At 31.5% G+C, this 22,416-nt stretch overlaps 2 protein-coding genes across 2 annotated transcripts; one reads left to right on the top strand and one right to left on the bottom strand.

Moving 5' to 3' along the window:
• Positions 1-11,272: 11,272 nt before the first annotated feature.
• On the bottom strand, positions 11,273-12,287 carry LOC125065295 (titin-like). Its single transcript, XM_047672828.1, has 2 exons — positions 12,028-12,287; positions 11,273-11,952 (listed from the first exon to the last, which is right to left on the bottom strand). Exons 1-2 carry the CDS (start codon positions 12,164-12,166, stop codon positions 11,723-11,725), a joined length of 369 nt encoding a protein of 122 aa, XP_047528784.1. The 5' UTR covers positions 12,167-12,287; the 3' UTR covers positions 11,273-11,722.
• A 668-nt stretch (positions 12,288-12,955) lies between these two features.
• On the top strand, positions 12,956-22,013 carry LOC125065485. Its single transcript, XM_047673113.1, has 4 exons — positions 12,956-13,975; positions 14,543-14,606; positions 14,695-20,578; positions 20,655-22,013. Exons 1-4 carry the CDS (start codon positions 13,314-13,316, stop codon positions 21,059-21,061), a joined length of 7,017 nt encoding a protein of 2,338 aa, XP_047529069.1. The 5' UTR covers positions 12,956-13,313; the 3' UTR covers positions 21,062-22,013.
• Positions 22,014-22,416: the final 403 nt, after the last annotated feature.

Raw genomic sequence — 22,416 nt, 5'->3', positions numbered from 1 at the left:
GATATTATGTTCATACTTTTGAGGTATTCATAATTTTTGTGATTATCTTTTATTAAATAATTTTATGTCCATGTTTTTTAGTTTGAACATTATATAAATTATTCAAATCATTATTTTCCTCACTTCGAGTATTATTAATATAATAATAGCAGGGTATAATTTATATTTCAATAAATAGAAATGTAAATAACACATAATTTAGTAATTATTATGAAATGTGAAAAGCTTTTGATATCTTAGAGAAAGCGAATACCAAACTCTAAAAAGGACTTGATTCTATTACTAAATTACTGTAACAATTAATTAAAAAACTTTAAAGTAAATTATATTTTGAGTTTATTTGGTATACCAAGATAACTAAATCAATCAGCTTCGAACCCTTATTAAATTCTATGCCTATGTAGTACTAAGAATTATTAACAATCTAGGTCTTAGGGACCGTAGAATGTTTGAGTTAAAGGAAATACTCCCGAAGCAAATAAGGGTTAACTGAAGCCCAATGGGCTCTAGAACAAAGGATGACACTCTGAGATGATATAAATTATTGGACCAATAGTCAAAACAGGCCCATTGATTAGAATCATAATAAATAATAAACGACTGATTCGATTACTATATATAAAAACATTATATTATGGCTCGTTTAGCTTCTAGTTTGGCGGTTGATTATTCTATCATTACGAGAATTCATTATACGTAATACACATATTAACTTATGTAACTGTACATTTTAAAATATACAATAATACTTTATAAAAAGTATAGAAACCGCCTGTAAATGATCCTCTCCTTTTGATGAGAAGTTAATTCGATTCGGTTAAAGGATGGATAAACATGGGGCTGATTTTTACCTGGCATATGCAAGTTTCTTCATTATGTTTTTCTTAATAGAAAATGAACTACAAAAATACATTTGGTTAAATGTGTAATCTGGCCAAAAGCAAACTGCATCTATGACAGTCTCATCGAACCATCGTCGAACCTCTTGTCGCTGGACGTGCGACGCTCTGCGCCCCCGCCCTGTTTCGAACACCACTCCGTCAACGTCTTACTCCACCTGTTGTAACTTTGCCTAATCAATTTTTCTGCCCACATAAGATTCATAATCACCCTACGTCCCGAACATTCACTCTTCGTCTGATTTCGATGTTGCCAACTCTGTCTTGGAGTGTGATGCCGTTCTATGCTTATAAATATGCGCATGGTTAAAGACGCACGTTTTTTTTAAAGAATATTAGCCCTGCCCCAAAATAATTAAGTAATTCCTAATATTCATATTTTCGCCACCTTTTAAGTTTATCACTTATGTTAAGAGTGGGGATGACAATAGCCCAAGGGGTCAGAATCGATCCAGCGACTTTTTTCATCGCTAGACGGCCCGTAAACCATTTCGCTATTGACGCTTCATATATAGGTACCTACATATGTAATTATCATCTTACATATCTTTAAAAATAAAATATCTCTCTAATCGTAATTAATAAATAAACTGTAGTAGTAATTTCTGGTAGAAATTCTGAAGCGACCTTAAAAGAATATTTTTTATTTTGATTAGGATTAATAATGTATGACAAATAAATTCGCCGCAAGTTATCGTTTGGTTTTTTCAATGATAACTGTTGCCCATTTATTCTACAAATAAATGAATGGTCAGTATCAATAAATCTTATAGCTTAGCAGACGGCGCGTACAGGATAATGTTTTATGTAAATGTAATCGAAGTTTTTTAACAAAAAAGATTAGTCTCTGAGATCCTCGTTCTGGGCGCTGTCCAAGCGAACATAACGAAAACTATAATGAAAAAACGTAATACTGGCGTTAAGTACCAGGGGCAATTAAATGTAGTTTCCGAGGTACGGGACTGTACACACTTCCAACATTCAGACTCCGGGTGAGAATGTTTCTACTGAAAAACCCAATAACTTATCGGTCTTGGAATTTAAACCCAATACCTCGGGATATACGGTCTTATATCGAGATACAACAACAAGGCAGTCATAATGGTCCGTAGGCTTTACTATAAATGTTATACATGTTGAGCAGGTATTTGGTTAAACATCCATTTGTCTCATTCTGTCTTCGATAATTTGACATGCAAAAAAAAACACAGTTTTAACGAATCACCTCTATGCGACATTTGTTGTTAAAACCCGGTAGCTGTTCATCGCGACGCCATCCGTCGATTTTTTTTCGGAAATTCGGAAAAGTTTTTTTGGATATGTCCTGAGTCAAAAATTATTCTTCAGTCGCTTACTACTGATGAAGTATTAATAAGCCAAACGGACTTACTTTTGCACACAGGTATATTATAATAAAAATAAAGTTAACTTGGTCAGACAGGGTTAAAATCTTAACTTTTGCTACGAAAATTCAGGACAGGCAGCTAGACTGTTATTTATATCAAAGTATACTTAAATTTAATACCTAATTAAAAGTTGTATTTTTAATAATGTCGAAGAAAAAATCTGATGTTCGTTTAAATTTCTAGTCTAAATATCTATACAATAAATAATTAGCAATTTTTTTTAATAACAAATAATTGTATATGTCTTCTTTATAAACTGTACATCGTTAGAAATCATTATATAGAAATTAAGTTAGTTTTAAATACTAGCTAAACTAATTTAACCTTGGGGGTAGAATATTTGCTTTAAATTTACATAAATGAAACTATCTCAAAGTACAGTCTTATGTAGACTAGATAGTTATGCCTCTCGTGCAGAGTGTGCAAAAAACCCGGATGTCGCACATTGGAGGGCACTGAGCACTGTCGATGATGGTCAAGTCCGGAGAGGCACTCCAAGAGGGTCTCTTAAAATTTATTTATTTTGGGAGCAGAGATCGCACGAAACTGGTTGCACTGCTTATTGTGCTTTAGACAGTGCTGTTCTTGTGGACAAATGATGGCAAGAATGCTGCCACCACATATCCTTTGCATCCGATCCTTTAAAGTCTAGACGAAAAATATCTGTCAGCGCCGGAGGCAATAAGACGAGGTGTTATTTACTTTTAATATATGTTGCACTTAACATATTGAATCAACGCATTCAATCAAACAATAATATCCTCATCATAAGAGTTTCCGTATCTGCGAATTAGTATCCAATACAAATTAGTTTTCCGCGCATCATTAAAATTCTTCTAATGTGGACAATAACTTATTAAATCTGGTGACAATAGAATAAACTATTTAGTTAATTAAATTAACACTGTATATAATAGTATAGATACAAGCAACGTAGACATTTTAATTTACCTGAGGTGACCATTTTTTTAGTTAGCCCAAGACAGACATTGGGTTGACTATAGTCTTTAGATACTTTTTTTTTTTTATTTGAATGTTTCAAATGTCAAAATCAAAAAAATGTTCTGTATTGGCTGTTTAAAAGTTGCTTGGTAAATTTCTTATTTCTTTTTTATATATGGTTGAGATTAATTATGATTGGATTTTGTAAGATAATGAAAGTTTCTATGTTAGGACGTAAAACTTATTTGTCAATAAGATATTCTTATTCAACATCAATATTCTAAGATATTTCCTGATTGTGTATGGAAATTATAATAGTGTATTAATATTTTTAAATTGTTTATTAAATGGTACAATATAGCCAGTATAGCCAGATAGGTAACTATTGTATAGATTAGGTACATAATGTGACTTCATAAGAATATTTAAAAGTGAACAATCATTACTACATAGATTTATCAATATTTAAAGACCAAAAATTAAAATGCGAATAAAAAAAGTAGCTACACAAATCAGACATCATTTCTCCAAATACTGAAGATGAAGTTAAAAAAAAAATTACTTCAAAAACAATTAATATTCCATTTTGTCCTGATTAACGGCACTTGGAAAATGGTAAACCTACTTTAATACAATGATACATGTGCCCCAAGTTAAGAAAAAAAGCGTTTTAATAAGTAATTTAGTTGACAATGCTTAAAGTATCTGGTTTTCAGATTTATATTATACATATATTAGTTGTCGTCCGCCTCTTCGGAAATTGGGTCAGGGGTTGGTCAGCTGGTGTTCCATATATAAAAAAAAATTTGAAAGTGACTCTGAAATTTGGTATCAAGCGAAAGGAAGAACTTTTTATGCCTCACCTATCTATAAAACGCGAGCGAAACCGTGGGCGACAACATCCCGCCGGCGGAAACGAGGACCCAGATTGGCGACGTCACGGAGGCGGCCGTGACGTCAGTAAATTCTATCAGTGCTTAAATTCACACCCCGCCGACTACGTTCTGAGCCGAGGTGCGATCTCATAGGAGACACCCTCAGGACGAACGTCACTCTCGAGCCCAAAAGGGTTCACTCTAAGGCAGAGTCGTAACACTCGCCCCAACGTTCGGTGACGCTGTAAAGGCCAGTAGGGCCAACAGCAATACTCAACTATGATACAAAAAAAAAAAAATTGGGCGACAACTGGTCATTTAAAGACCAACAATATCGCTAGGCAAATATGTACTTACTACCTACGTAAACTTTAAGTTACTGGGCACTTCACTTTCTCATTTAGAAGATCTTCTCGGAAAAACTGACAGACAAATAATAATAATGGTTAATGGGTTTTTATAAATTAAAAATAGCTGCCTTTTTTGGTTTGAAATCACAGATTATACAATGGTAAGCAATAATTTATTAAGCTAAGAGTGTTGCCAAATTATTTTTCATTTGACATACTTTTTTTCTCGCAGATTTAAATGACAGCTCTTTATTTTAATTGCAAATACTTTATAAACAGTTCTGTAAGTACGTAATATGACAGTGGATACAAATCCTTGTTAGCTATACTGTGTGGAACGAATGGTTTGAAGGCCATTTTACTTTACACTACATATTGAAATACAAGATTTAAAATTTTAAAGGTTAATAATCTTGTTCCTTTTCATTAAATTTCGTTTAAGATGATGATGAAACAAAAGATGTATCCTCAAATTTAAATAATATTTAAGAAAGGTCTGTGATATTTTATACCTATATTCTGTGATAATGGATAATTTTAAATATTGCTTCACATTTCCAAGTCCATTTTTATGAGGTTTGTGTCAAAATATTTACCATTTTGACACGAACCCATTTTCGCTCAACTAAGCCATAGTCCTACGAAATAATCTGTGTCCTGTCGGCACAACTAAAAGCCATTAAACTAAGAATTGTATTGAACTAAGCCATAGATTATACTATATACATGAGTCTAATTATAGACTCAATATATTTAAAAAATTCTCATGTGTCTGGACAACTATAAAAAAATCAACAAATCATAATAAAGTAACTCTTGTGACTTAAACCTATTCACCAATCAAAATTCAGTTTTCGTGTGGCGCCAAATCGCATCAATCACAGTGGACAGGCGGAGCTTGGTCAGCTTAAATCATGAATACGGACCAACATAATTGTTAATAGATTTTATGGACGTGTACTTTATTATTTATTCGACAATCATGCTGTCCTGTGGCACTATATGTGCCCTTATGGTCGTGGGCGGTGGTTGCGACTCGATTGTTTAAGACGACTTACGTAATCGTTAACGAATTCGTTATATTGTATCACTTAGAGATCATTTTATACAAATGTTATTGATTTTATAGCTTAAACGTGCAATTGTTTGAATTTTAATTTGGACGACTGAATTTGAGGGAAAATCTTATAGCACAAGTTATTTAATTTATTAGACCATATTGCGTGGTATCCACACGGGTGCAGCTGTGGACACATGAGTTTATAAATAAAAACTACATATTCAATGCTCCGACTAATCAGCACACCAAACATTAAACTATCAATCAATCGTTGGACTTTTATGAAATAACGATTATAAACTAATTTTATCCCGACATTATTCAATGGTCAAATATAAGAATATTTCACTTAATCGTAAGTATACGTAAGGCCGTGTTTAAATGTACATATTTTCATAATTTAGAAAGGTAAAAAGTTCAAACTCTATATAGCAGTAGGTACGTTTTTTTGGAATTTAAAAGGATTAAAAGTACAAACTCTACATGGGGTTAGGTACCTATTTAAATCTTCTTTTAAAAATGCTGGCTATGATAATGTAAACTTTAAGACATTTTGGTGTTAAAATCTTGACGTTATCATTCGGGTTTATAACAACTCTAACATTGGACTTTTATTTAACATTTTATTATCGAAATCAATTTTGACATCAGATCGATTAAAATTATGTGTATATCGCAGTACACTAATAACAATATATAATACTACGCCATTTAGTCTAATACAAGCTAGACTTTAAAAATAATAATAATATTAACAGCTTTAGGTACCTAATAGGAAATTGCATAGCCTCACAAAATGCAAACACACTATCGGAGGTTCCCGGAACGATAAAAATGACGTATTCAATAAAGCTTTGTACAGTTATGAATACTAACGCCTCAACTGACGATTTTTAAATTTAATTGGATACACCAATAAGAACCAAAAAATAATAATACACATAAAACATATGGTGATATTTGTACATAATTATCTTAAAAGTATTTATACTTAACATATTTTTGACGACCTCCGTGGTCGAGTAGTGTGTACACCGGTTTTCATGGGTACGCCACTCTGAGGTCCCGGGTTCGATTGCCGGCCGAGTCGATGTAGAAAAAGTTCATTAGATTTCTATGTTGTCTTAGGTCTGGGTGTCTGTGGTACCGTCGTTACTTCTGATACTTCTGATTCCATAACACAAGTGCTTTAGCTACTTACATTGGGTTCAGAGTAATGTATGTGATGTTGTCCAATATTTAAAAAAATATTTAATACTTGAAAGTAATAAAACGATATTTACAGATACAAATATTTGCCTTAACTACAATATTAAGCTTTAATTATTTTTTTCTGACCGCTTGAACAATATTACTGTTAAATAATATTTTTTAAACACGACACAGTTAACTATCTCTTATCTACGTTACAAAAAAGCGATTAAACGTTTTATCGAAAGACTAGATTATTTTAAAACAACTGCTTGCATAGACAAACAAATGGGAAAATGTGGCACCAATACAGCGTCTCACACAAGAAAGGTTCTTAGAGACAATACTACTAATTAACTTCTAATAATCTAACTGTATTTTTATTTTTCGCTTAAATTACCGCGTATCAGGAGTCCCACATCCCAACACGCGGTCTTCAGTGACCCTTCTCGACTATCCAAATGTGCTCAATTATAAATTATAATAATATGTACAAATGACTTTTTGAAATTGCGTCTGTGATAAATCTCCGCCTCAATTACCGTCACACTCATACATATATTTTTTCACTATTAGGTCCCTAGTCTTGTTTTTCTAGTTTATACTTATTTATTTTTAGCTGAACATGTGGCTTTACCCGCGTGAAATTTATAAAATTTTACCTATTATACCTGCACACTAACTGTGCGCCCCACATTATACCGCCTCAAGGGATGAACTAAAAAAAGTAGTATATCCTTTCCCGGAACTCAAATTATGTCCATACAAAAATTCATCTAAATAGGTTCAGTCTTAAGCTTGTAGAAGTAACAGACAGACTTACTTTCACATTTATGTATAATATCAGTATAGATTAATTGTTTGTGCCAAAAAGGCACAGATTATTTTGCCAATGTCACTTGCAAAATATATTAATAAGATAATAAGAATTCGTGGCATAAATAAAAGGCACATCAAAAAAAAGAAAAAGAAGTTATTGTCAAAGTTTGACAGAAAATCCGCCGATCTTTCCTTCTGTATATTATACATTAACACAAGAAAAAGTCGTTGTCGAGCGTTGTATAAATTAATAGTTTTTTTTATATATATATATAATTTTGACATGTTTTATTTTACATTCGCTTACATTAAAAGCTTAATCTATGAAAAAAATGATTCAGTAGTAAAAAATATTGAATTAATTGTATTCCTAAGGCTATGTCATATTTTATTTAGTATTGTGAACACGTAGTGGCGCCAGACAATTTTCAAATTAAAGTTACACGCGTACTTGGATCTTAGTATGTCGTTAGGATTTAACGAGAGGTACCTTTATCTTGTATTTTATTATTTAAAAAATTCGTTTTGAAATTGTACCAACCTACATTTTTAGAACTTTTAAAGGAGAACAATTCGTTCATACATGACTTTACGGAAACTCTTAAAAGAGGAATAATTTTCCCCCATTTTTGCATCATTATTCATTGATACTCCGTTCCTATTGGTCATAGTATGACGCTATATTTCTTCCGCTTCTCAAATAAATGGGACGCTGAACGAATTTTTCAAATCGGACCTATATCTAGTTCCCGAAATTATCGCGTTCAACCAAACAATCAAAATCTTAAACTTTATAATATAGTATATATAAAAAAAACGGATAACATTTGTTACAGTTACAGTAACAATTGTTACAGTCTTTCTTAAGAGAGCAATGCCACGTTTGATATATATTTATGTAAAAAACAAATAGTTAGGTTTCTACGATCCCGGGAAAAAGACATCCGTAATAAAACGCCTGTGATACATATTCCTAATTGGTAATTATTACTCGTCATATTTGGTCACTCATGCAAACTTTGTTATCGAAGTCGAAGGATACAATTATTAATAAATAGTAATAGAATCTGCCCTTAACACTTTAAATGCCGATTGTCCGTATCGATAATTTTTTATCCAATCAGGCTCCGTTTGTTGATTGTATCAAATCTTTATAAGCTAATTCAAGTGTAATAAAAATACGATTCGTAATAGATATACTATTTAATATACCTACTTTGTTTTTATCTGAAATAAAATATTACTTTGATATAATCTTCAATTTTATAAAGAAATTAAATACTTAATAAAATATAGATTCAGCAGAACCCGACGGAAAACAAAGAACCGTGAGCTTCGACGCACCTTGAGAGAGGTCCATGGCTCGTGTCCAGCAATAAATTGCGATTGGCTGTGATCAATTGGTTGATTCACGTAATCCAGATAAAGTATAATCTTTAGCACCAAAATAAAACATTTCTGTTGCCGATATGGCCCAGTGGTTAGAACGCGTGCATCGTAACCGATGATTTCGTTTTCAAACCCAGACAGGCACCACTGAATTTTCATGTGCTTATTTGTGTTTATAATTCATCTCGTGCTCGGCGGTGAAAAAAAACATCGTGAGGAAACCTGCATGTGTCTAATTTCAACGAAATTCTGCCACATGTGTTCCACCAACCCGCATTGGAGCAGCGTGGTGGAATATGCTCCAAAACTTCTCCTCAAAGGGAGAGGAGGCCTTAGCCCAGCAGTGGGAAATTTACAGGCTGCTAATGTAAAAAACATGAAAATGTAATGTATATTTCTGTTGATAGTTTACATGAACAGGGGCGAATTTCTATATAGGCCGAATAAGCCTGTGAGCTTAAGGCGGCAAAACTTGGTAAGACTTCGTGAACTAATAATTATATATATAGCTCCTCGAACTAAAAAAATAGGTGTGTAGATTCCGATTATTACAGTTTAATGTAAAAAGGTTGCACAAGTTTACCTACGCTCTAAACAGGTTTCATTTTGTATTTTCCTTTCATTGATGAGCAGAAGTCAGAAATATTTTTGATCATTTAACAAAATTGGTCATATGTTATATGCATAGGGTAACTTATAGACTTCTATTTTAAATTAATATATAAATTATTAACGACTTCTACGTTATTTTATCGATTTTAGAAGATCAACGAGCCAGTACAAAACGTACCTAAATCTAAGTACCTTACCTTACCTTACTTAGATTTAGAAGGAAGGTACGTAAAAAATTGTGTAAAGTTTTAAGATAAAAAGTTTTTAATTCCTTCATCAGTGTATCTACAACCAGTAAATAATTCACAATATAAGTATTTAAATTAACCTACCTTCTAAATTTGTTATGGGTCAAGCCCTGTCGCTTTTACGTTCATAAATCTTGATTCATTCATGTATCATAATTACATGCATTATCATAATTCGATATTAAAACGACGCCTCACTGAAAACTTTTGACTACATTACAAATTACTTTTATCGAAAAAAGTAATATTCTCTTAGGTACCACTAGAAATATTATGGTAGTAAACATATACCCATTTACTTCTTATCAAATAAAACATATTTTTGGTGTACTTATACATATACAGTTCCAGAAAGTACTAAGTAATTTCGAAAACCAACATTTACCACAGATTATAGTAGCAAATATATGTAGGTACAACTTAAACTGAATATTAACCAGAGATTGGTGGTTAAACCTAGGCAATAATATCATTCGATATTAGTGTGCTTAATTTGTTTTTATAATGTATAAAATGCTCGGTGGTAAGGAATACAACGTGAATAATGAAATGATGGATGAAAATCTAAAACTAATAAGTACGTATCATACAATCCGCATTTGGAGCAGCGTGGTGGAATAATCTCTTGTCCCCGTTCAACGAAGACTCTGCCCTACCCTAGTAGGACTTTAATTATCTTACTTTACTTTAAGTATAGCGTTTTAAGCAAGTAATTAAGTTTTCTCGTAGTAAGTAATTTTATTGTTGCTTTATTTACGGTTAACAATTTAGCTCCTATACATTTTTAACGTATCGATGATGGCTATTAAGATAATGTGAAAACGCTCTAAGAAGCAGTTTACTAGGTATTTGAAATATATGGTATAAATTATTACAGTGCCATCTGTTATATCATATAGAAACTTCTTTATAGCAACATCTGCACTTGCCAATTTGAAATTGAATCATAATTATCAAAGGATATTAATGATGGACATTCATATGATTATAGACAACGTACAGGTAGTAAATATACCTATACCTAATATACTTTAAAAAATAAGACAAAAAGTTCAAACTCTACATAGGGTTAGGCACCTATTTAAATCATCTTTTAAAAATCCTGGCTATTATAATGTAAACTTTAACACCAAAAGGTGTTAAAGTTTACATTATCATGTTAATAGCCAATGGGCTACCAATAGCCTTACACGCATTGAAAACTGAGATTTTATGTCCCTCGGTCCTGTAGTTCCACTGGCCCATTCGCCCTTATAATTATATATAATTTGGGATTTTAGTGTACATCCTGGTTAAAATTTTCGCTTCGAGCTATTGAGTGAATAATGAATAGTATTCACAAAGTGTACAGGACAATTTTAGTTGTGTTGTTTCTGTATTAGTGTGTTAGTTTTATCTATTTGATAAAGAAAGATAATTAAGACAGACTGGTGATGGATGCTTGTTGCTAGTACAATGTAAGCTTGAAATCAAAATTTAATGTAATTTATAGTTTTTATTAAAATTAAATAAAATGGCACAACATACTTAATTCAGAGGCAAGGTAGTATAGTCCCATTTACAATCAAGTCATATTACAAAGTATTATAAACTTAAATTATTAAAAAAATACAATTTCTAGTGTCAAATAATAATTATTGTTAAAACAAAATTATATTGGCTGAAACCTTAGCACATAAAAAAGAAACAAAAACTGTCAATTTAAAAATGTAGGGTGATATAATTCTTGCGAGTTGCAAGATGTTACATGGTTTTATTTTTTTATATAATGTTTTCATAGCACTTGTCAAGAAAATGTAAGAAAGGTGCTTTAATATGAAGCAATAGTCAAAATTGGCCTGTCTCTTAATCTAAATGTATGAAAATAAAATATTTCTTATTACAGGCTGTTTATATAACATATAATGTTATTTCATTTGTTTTAAGTAAATTTATAAACTACAATCAGAATCCTGTAACTGTTTTTCAAGCAATTTTCTCATTTTTTCAGGAACTGGTACTCCTGAATGTGCTGGTTTAGGTCTTCGTTTCCATGTTGCCTTTTTCGCACTTTTGGACGCACTACTGGGTATCTGTGCTGGTTTGTGTTCTTTTGGCTTAGGGGTTGACATCTTAGGAACTGTACTTGTACGAGTTCTAGACTGAAGAGTTGCGTTGTTAACTGTAATTGATCAAAATTTTAAGATCAGATCAAAGTATTAAAAATAAGAAAAAATACAATTTACTTCATATATACGTTTAAGACTTTTCTCTGGGGTTTTCTTAGATGTTATTGCTTTTCTTATAGTCGCCACTGGGGACGCTTTCGGCTTTGTTGATTTTATAATTGTACGTTGCACTTTTGGTGTGGCTTTAGGTGTTTCTCTTGGCGCCATTATAAATTAACTAAAATTATTAGAAACCACTTTAAAAAACTAATCTTTTTTATAAATAAATATAACTCATGATCATTCAGAAAACGAAAATGTTTAATGTATATTTTAAAATTCTTAACGACATACGTAATAATGTTACTCGTATAAATAAAATAAGTTGTCCAATGAAATAGGAACGGCTTAAATGTGACACTATATTTTTTAAGTTCTAATGCTATACCTAGCTAGTTAGAATTTTTCATTACATTTAATCATTTACATACTAAATTCTTTTTTCTCGAATGTTTTTGTTTCCTAGATAAATTATTAAATCTTTTAACAAGTTTAGTCTATTTTTAGGAAAAAGTCGTTAAAGTGGCAACACCAGAAGTAAAATACAGATAAAAATGAAGGTCCATAGTGTCACAAACTTATAAAATTCGGTAGATAATATATGCTTGTTATTATATAAATTTAATTTGTATATAATCAGATTCAAAATTAGAAATTGCATAATAAAAAACTTAGGTTAATATCTACATAGTATAGTATGATCCTATGGAGTAAAATGTTAGAGTAGGTACATTTTAATACGTAATATCAAGTGACAACTACATATGATGTATTATAATTTATTAATTTATCAAAATAAGACCTGTTTCTTTCAAAAGTTTAATTATTTAAAAATATTGAATCTATAGCATTACAGTTTAATTGTTATTTTTTTTTATTTCTACCAAAATCTTGTATCTTAAAAAAATCTGCATTGAAAACATGGCAACATTGTTATCTATTTTTCGCGACGTCCATCTTTAATATTTGATGTGTTGTGTTGTTAAGAAAATTAAGGCAAAAATAATATTACAATACTTTACATAAAGAAAACTAACGAATATATTTATTAACCATCAAGTAACAAGTTATTAAAATATTTTTTTTAACTCCTGTTAAACTGATTCGTTCATGTTTATTAAAAGTGTCACAGTTTCATTATCGTTTGTTCCACTAAAAAGTTTCACTTGTAATTCACTGCTATTGACCTAAGTGCTAATTGGCCAACCTTCAAATGTTTTCTTTAGTTGTGGTATAACTGATACAATATAATTTAGCGCGTCCATACATCTCGTGCAATTGTTACTTTTGTTGTCAAAACAGATGAATTGTGAAAATGGATAGATTAAATCAGATACGGGGCGAGGCGGGAAGCTCGCGAGACTTAACGCTGGATACTACTTCCCCGCCAAGTGAGGCCTATATGACGGCTAACGAGAGCTCTTCAAAATACTTTTCGCTATCTGAAGTCGATTCAACTTTTAGTATTTCACCTTCGAAGGATTCGCTGACAACGACCACCGCCGACCCAGACCGGACTATTACCTCCGATACTGATTTGATATCAAATCTATCACCGATTCCGAAAAAGAGTGATTTAGATAGTTATAAAATTGGTAAGCAAATAGAGGCCGCCAATATTCTCTCTGGTGGTGTTAATATTTTTGATGACAATGACAACTCTTATGATGGCGATGAACTTGTGATAGACGATAATGTGATGGTGGATGATGAAAAAGGTAATGTTGAATTAAAAATTAATGAGAGTACTGAGCCTCCAATAGATAAAATGGAGAACCTAGAAGCTTTAGAAGATACCGAGACTATACCGAGTAAGGATACCGAAGTGGTGCTACAAATAGATGGAAAGAATGTTGATGCTATTGATATTGGTAATGGATTATATTTATATAGAAAAGCCGGTCAAGAGGAACTAGCAGCTGTACAGATCATTGATGATGATCAACAACAGCCGAGCTTTAAGTTTTTAAAAGTTCGGTAAGTCTATCAACACCATCATACAGTCTTAATAACATTTGAATTGTAATTTATTCATAGACTCTTTTAAATATGAATTCTTAATTTTTAAAAAATAATACAATATTTGTTTGATATTTCTGGACTAAGGCTTTAAAGGCTCTAAATAAAATAAATTGGTGAAAATGATTTCTCCCTCAGTTTACTTATCGCATTTGTAATTGTAGATATTTTCAGAAATTAGACTTTAAAAAGAATCCTAGATTTTTTGACTCTGTTCCTTTGTATAAAGTATTTAGTAGTAGTAATAGTTTGTACCATAGTTGGCAATTTTTATATTTGTACATATAAATTTATTTGCAACGCTTTTATTGCTATACACTTTCCTCTAATAACTTTCAGGACCAATTTAACATCAATCATAACTTTTTAATAAATACCAATATAAATATACAATAATATACAAAAATATACAATGTAAATATATATCTAAACAACAAACTAAAAATATGATCGGTCAGAACAATACAATTACAATTTATTAGATGTTTGAGTTTAATAAAATGGTTTTCTAAATATTAATTACAGGGAGAATGCTGAAGGGAATTTAGAAGTTTATGAAGAGATAGAGGTTGAAATACCAAAAGAAGTGGTAAGTTATAGGACTAAAATGTCTATTTTTGAAATAATTACCTCATTTAATCTCATAAGTAGTAAAATATTATTTTAAATGTTTTCAGCCTACAAAAGATGGAAATCCTCCTGGAAACACTTCTCACGTGCCTATAAAGGATATAAGTAAAGTGATAAATGAGCCTTTAGGTAATAAAGTTGTGGATAAAATACCTAAAACACCAAAAAAGGAAATGAATGTTAATAATGATTTGAGTTTAGAATCCAATGTTGAATTGCATTCGGAAATAAAAACAGAAGTAAATTTAAATGGGAAAATGATGAAATTCAATGAATCTCGTAAATCTCCACTTATAGGTACATTCACTCCTATGACTTATCATTCAACACCAAATAAAGAAGGTATACCCTTAACAAAAACAATGGTTGATCAACAATTGCACCCTAGTAGACATTCAGATAATATCAAAAAGACTATCGAAGTACATACTGATAACTGTAGACAAAAACTTTTAGAAACTCCTCCGAAAAATAAAGATAATAATGAAGTAGGTAAAACACCAGATGCTATAAAATATAATCAAGAAAATGAAGAGAATGAAGATGGAGTGTCATTTATTCCTCCAGAAGATAACTGTCAAACACAACTTCAAAATGAATCAGACTTAAAAACATCAGATTCCATTGATAATCTTGAACCATCTAAAGAAGAAGGTGTACTTGAAAAAAATGATACATCTATTATATCAATAGTGGACAATTCCGAATCCTCAATAACAATTGTGAATGAATCTGAACAAAAATTGCCATCAACCATAACAGAAGTATCTATTGAAGAAAAGAAAATAAATGAAAATATTCAAAATGATAATGTGAAATCTCATAATGAGACTAACATTCCACTTTCTAATGACAATGTAAAAGATAAGGAGACATCAAGTAAATCACAAATAAATGAAGTAATTATTAAAGGTACTAAAACTGATACAGATGAAGTCTTTGAAAATATAACCAATGATAACATTGAAGTGCAAACCTTTTCTGAAGTTAATTATGTTGCAAAAGAATTAAATGAAAAACCATTAATTACTGACAGTTCTCTAGATTTAGAAGTATGTAATAAAAAAGAAGATACCATAATAGCAATAGAAACTGTCAGTACAAATATTGATGCAGACTCAGAACCTAACAAAGAAGTCAAAATCAACTTAACGACTATTCCAGAAACAAAAAACGCAAATGAGATTAAAATTTATGAAAGTGAAATAAAAAATCATAAAGAAACCACTCAAAACAATCTAAATGAAATTTGCGACAATATTACTAATCCCAAGACAGAATCAATAAACACAATAAAAGTAAAGGAAAGTAAAAAAGATATTACCGAAAATAAACATGATGCGGACACTTTAAATACGATAAAAAATAACGAACCCATAATTTCTAATGTACAATTGAATGTGGATAAGTCAGAAGACAAACCCAAAAATATTTGTCCAGATGAAAAAAATACTTGTTTAAACGATACAAGTGCCAATAATCCAACCGACACTAAAAACAAATCAAATTCGGAAGATTGTAGAAAAGAAGATAAGTCTGAAACAGAAATAGCAAAATATTGTATACCAATTGATGCAAAAGAAGGAAACAATGATAAATGCTTAAATTCATTACAAAAACCAAACCCAGAAATTGTTGTCGTTTTGAATGACACTGTTTCTCAGCCAATCACAAGTAATTGTGACAAAGTAAGAATTGATCCTGACAGTTCTAAAAAAACAAAACTGTGTGCAAATGTGACAACGAATATAAATAAATTAATATGTCCAAAAAGTAATACAGACAAAAATAAAATAGAAATAAAGGATGATACAACAAAATCAAAAGTAGTTGTAGCTTCAAAACCAATTAACAATAACAATAGTGCAGTTCCATTTGGAAAATGGACTTCTGCAAATAGACAAGAGTTTTTGAATAAAATAAAAGAAACCAAAATACCTACTAATAATTCTAATACAAAGCAATTGAAACAACCTAATGATTTAAATAGAAGGGATGTTTTGAAGAAAATTGATAGCCAAAGGCAATCTGCTACTGGATCTATAAAAGTGGGAGATTTTGGACTAATGTCGAAACTTAATACAAAAATTGAAACTGCAGCTTTTGTAAATAAAAGTAATGCTAACCAACACACAAATAAATTGGAAACAAAAGTTACTTCAGTAAAAATTCAACCTTCTTTTGTAAAACAAAAACCCACGGTGAGTAAGAGAGAAGAAGAGTGCATAGATTCCATTTCAACTAAAATACCTATACAGCGAAAAGAAATCAATAACCAGGACTTAATTGATAAAACAATCGAAGGTATAATTAACAGAGCTGTTTCAACAAAAGGTACCGTAGAAAATCCTGGTGAAAAAACAGAAAATAATGATAAAAATATAAATTCCAATACAGTCTCATTAGATGAAATTGAGATGAAGATGAACGAATTACATGGAAATCCGTATGAAGAGCGAGCGTCACATGAAATGCCCCAAATGATCAGTAACGACATTAAAAATAATACTACATCTGAACACATACAAATGGACAAAAATAGTAAAATATCTAACCTTATGCCATTTAAAAATAAAGATCAACATAATGATGTAAAAGAAAAGGAACCCGATGAACTTTCCGATGAGGAAATTATAGAGCATGAGCCAATCACAGGAGACATAGATGTTAACAAAAAGAATTTAGTGACTTTATTGTCCAGTAAAGAGAAAACTCCAAATGAAACCAGAAAAGAAGCAATAATTACGGAAAAAGATTTTGATAAATTTGCTAGAAGAAATTCTTTTACTTATGAGAATTGTATTACTATGAGTTTTGATGGTAAAGAGCCACATAATGTTATTCAAACTGTAGTAGAGAAAGAACCTCCGGTGAAAAAATTATCTCGAAACGAATTAATGCTTGCCGAATCTAAAGCAAAGTCTACTATTAAACAACATAATATTGCAATGAGACAAAATAACCAGTTGAGTAAAATCCCAACTTCCATAAAGTTAGCAAATGAAGAAGATACATTTAACAAAAATTACCAATCTAAAGTGCAAATTGCGTATCAATCTGTTTTGACAGCGAAGCGAAATTTGGAGTGTCCAATCTCAATAATTGAAGACAAACCAGTAAAAGTAGTTTATATGGAATCAAACGTAGAGTTTACGCCAACACAATTAAATGTACAGGGACAGGAATTATCACCATCTAAAAAGCAAACACCGGAATCATCTGATGTACACAGTGCTTCAGAGTCTTTAGATTCAGATACTCTAGAAACTCTAAATGAAATTAAGCCACAAGACGAAACAAAGTCTAAAATCAAACATCAAAGAAAGCAAGTCTTGACACCAGTAAACGAACCTGAATTAGAATTAATTGAACCGGATGATCTAGGAATTGAAGTGTCGCCGAAGAAAAAACGTAAGTTAGAAGATAAAACTGATAAAACCACAAAAACTCTTGTGCCAAAGAAATCGTATCTGCTAAATCGTAATATAATAGATGAAGAAATCAAGAAAACTCAAGATTTAGTAAAGAAGTCTCCGAATGAAACCGAGAAACAAAGTGATTCATTTAAAAGTCGTACAGATACTATATCTGCAATAGATAATTTAGTCAAAGCTGCTGAATTAATCGAAACACAAGCCGAAAATAAAAATACTATAATTAATGTACAATCTTCGGATAATTCTCCAAACACGCCAATAAAGAGGGGAAGAGGCCGCCCTAGAAAGTATCCACTACCTGAACAAGGAATAGAATTAAAGGTACCAAGTCCACAGAAAAAGCCTCGATTGATAGATGCTAAAGTTACCAAAAATTTCACAGATTCTGAAGACAGTAGTGATGGAGAAATCATTAAAGAAAATTGGACAATGGGAAAAATAAATGAAAATATTGTTTGTCCCATTTGCAATAAGTTATTTAGATCTGAGAATGTTGTGTTTAAACATGTCAAGCATTGTACAGGACCATCTCCTAATAGATCTGATTCGGATAAACGAAGTCCGATGAGACTGAGACACTCCTCTGACAGAAAATCCTGCGAAAGTAGATCAGACTTCACAGATGACGACGACGAAGAAGAAAAAATTAGAAGCCGTAAGGGTCGTCACTACGCTCAATCTATGAATAACATTGACGATGTTATTGTAATAGAGGACACGCCTATTAAAGAGAGACCGGAAAAAAAACAAAAACTGAAAGTTTCCGAGTTAAAGAAAAATATCATTAAAAGTAAACATCATCATAATACTAATAATCTAATTTGTGAATATTGTGGAAAAACATTCAGGCAATTATCATATTTAGTCAACCATAAAATTCAACACAAAAAAGAACCCAAAGAAGAAGTGAAAACCTCCGATAGTGAAATCACAAAATCTGTCTTTAGTTGTGAAATTTGCAAAAAAGAATTTCGAAAATTGCACCATTTAGTTCAGCATCGACTAATTCATAATTCTAACCCCATTGCAACAAGGGTACTCAGAAAAAGTTCTTCTGAACAGCATGATATTGCAAAATCTTTGAAAAATCAGACAGAAACAAAACAAAACGATGATCCTAGTGCTGGTTTTCGATGTGAACCATGCGATAAATCCTTTAGAAAATTACATCATCTGGTTGAACATAGAGAAACTCATGATGGTATCAATAAAAAATGTACTACAAATGCACAAAGTACCAATGAAACTACCAAGCCTTCACTATCTCACTATTGTGACGTTTGCAAAAAAGTATTTAAAAAATTACAAGACTATTTGGAACATAAGGAACAACATTTAGAGACAAGTTCTGAAAAATCAGACGATAAAAGTGTCAAGAGCTCGCTCTCAACAAAAGATATTATACACGAGTGTTCACTTTGTTACATGGTGTTTCCTAATGAGCATTCTTTAAATAAACATACAGTTATTTGTCTCAGAAAGAAAAAACAATCAGCTGCTAAGCAGGCTGCTAAGAAAACCGAGGAAGAGGAAAATATGGATGGTGATGACAGTAAATCAGATGAAAATATGTCTCAAGATACTATTGATCCAAATAATCACAATGAAAAAGCCGACCACTGCGAAATAACTAAAAGTCCACAAAAAGATACAGATCCTTTACAACAAAAAATAGAATCTGAAGATGATGACCAAATAAACGTAATTTCTGATAATGATAATATCAAGGAATTAGAAAAGAAAAAACTTAAGTTGGAACCAAAACTAAGTGAAGTAGAATTGCTACCTGAAAAAATATCCAGAGAACAACCTAATCAAAATATAACCTCCATTGATAATGCTGCTGAAAACTCTGTAAAAATAAAGAAACCTGAAATCAAAGAACATGTTACTATTGTAGAAACACCTACACCTAAAAAGAAGTTACCTCTGAAAGACAAGATAACTCCAACTGTTACAAAAAGGCATAAAACTGTTAACATATCTCTACCAGTTGTTGAAGAACCCAAACCTAAAGTTGAGTCAAGTGATGATGATGAAATACGATACATGTTAAACCCAAATTTCAAAGAAGATGAATCTTCGGAGGGTAAACTATTCATGAAAGTAAGAGCTAAGAAACGTAATTCCCTTCAGATCGAAAGGCCAAATTCGAAAGATTTAATTAAAAGAAGAATATCATTGCAGCATCCACCAAAAATACCAAGACTGAAAGCAAAGGCAGTTGAACCGAGGCCTCTTAATTCTTTAACGGTAGAGAAAAAGTTAAAGCTTTCAAAACCAGAACAGGTGCCTTACACGGATTCCGATGATAGTGATGTAAAATATTCCTTCCCAAGAACAAAACCGCCGGAAGATGTTGCTTCCAAAGACATAGACAAGAAAAGCAAAAAACAGTCTTTGGGCGCTAAAAGAAAATCTCTTAGTGGAATAGCGAAACGAAAATCAATGGGAAAGCACAAGTTAGCGACACCCACAAATAAAACCAAAAAACGTGAGTACTGGTCATTGCTTAAATAATAGTATTTTCTATTTTTACTTATTTAATTTTATATATTTTCTATATCCAGGCACAACAGAAATAGAACATAGATGCGACTGCGGGCAGTTGTTTAGCAGCGCGGCGCTGCTGTCCCGACACACAACTCTGGCGCACACGCCGCCGCGGATCCGTCGCCGACGCTCGCCTCCGCCCGAGGTCGAAACACAAACGCCTAATAAATCACGGACAAATAAAACTAAAACGATTGTGCAATCAAAAAAGCTCAGAAGTGATGTTACCAACTCGAATACGACCCAAAATTTAGGAGTAGGAACCAGAAAATCTAGTGTTAATAATAGTGAAGCAAAAATTACGAACGATGTTATCAAGGCAATAAAAAACGAACCCAGCGGCAAAAAGCTCAGAAGTTCCGCACATAGAGGAGTGCCTGTACCGGAGAAAATGAGGAAACTTATGGAGAAATCGAAAAAGTAACTGATATCGATATGAGATGGAAGTTATTGACTGAATAGGATTTCTGGATATTGTATGAGAAACTAGAATAAGAATAGGGGTCGCTAGTATGTAGATAAAATCACGCATCACAAGCGCTCACAATGATGTAACAGACGGACCATTGTTTAATAGATATATTTTTCCTATTTCGGCATGTTTAAGATACACCAAATGACAAATATTTTTATCGCAGTTTGGAGCGTTGGTCTTGTCTATATGTAAATTTGCGAAATTAAGAATCATATATAGGTATATATTTTGTCAATTTGTTCTATTATAGATATAGATATATGATGTAAAAGAGTAATTATTTATATTTGTGTTAGTATTAAGAATTATTTCCTTTTTTATATTTCTTTTAAGTGCAGTGCAGTTTTAGTTGAACTGTTATAATCATTAACACTGCTAATAAAAAAAAGTCTATTAATAATTGAGATGATTTGGTCGAAATTTGTTGTACATTTGTTCTTGTTGCAGTAATGAACAAATAAAACTAAATATATATATAATATATATATATATATATTTATTAATAAAAATGTTATTAACAAGCACAGGTACAATTTTAAGATATCTATCGAGCCAAGGAAATAATCTAATTAATTGTATGACGCAGATCTGTTGTAAACTGCAAGCTTAGTGAGAGCTATTGTTTCGTAGAACGAAACTATATTACCAATTCTGATAATTTCTACAATTTAACTTTTTTAACGAATTCTTCATTTTAATTCAATAATAAAATTCCGACATTAGTCTGAATGCACAATTTTGAAATTAAATAGAATAGAGCAAACAAGGACAGATCGCTCACTTAATTAATTCTAAAAAGTAAACACAAGACATCGGTTTTATTATTGTGGTACAGTTGTATAGCTAACAATCGTAACACATTTCCCGAACATGGATTTTTCAAAGGGCAGGGTAAAAATATGGAACATGATAAAAATAAACATATCGGAAGTTTCATTTTTAATATATTTGTGATGTCAATGATGGTAATTGAGAATATACAAATGAGCTTATAGAAAACAATTTAGTGGTTTTTTAAAAATTGAAAATTTGCTATAGCAAATAAAAGAGCTTCCCAATTTTGGATTGTTCCCCTGTACGCTTTGTAGCATATATTAAAATGTAATGAAATAAGGCATAGTGAAAATTGATCTTTCACCAAATAATAAGCGCGATCAATTTTAGCCCTCAATTTGGAAGATATTTAATATACGATTAATAGATAATGTTCAAAAATGTATTTTGGGAGATATTTCATAATACAAAGTTGTTGAATAAAAGATCTTATCTATATTATAGTAAAACCGACCATAACGACATATACA

Source organism: Vanessa atalanta, chromosome 7, assembly GCF_905147765.1.
Source record: "Vanessa atalanta chromosome 7, ilVanAtal1.2, whole genome shotgun sequence".
NCBI lineage: Eukaryota > Metazoa > Arthropoda > Insecta > Lepidoptera > Nymphalidae > Vanessa > Vanessa atalanta.
The sequence above is the reverse complement of the archived record's forward strand: the minus strand, read 5'-3'. Positions and strand labels throughout refer to the sequence as shown.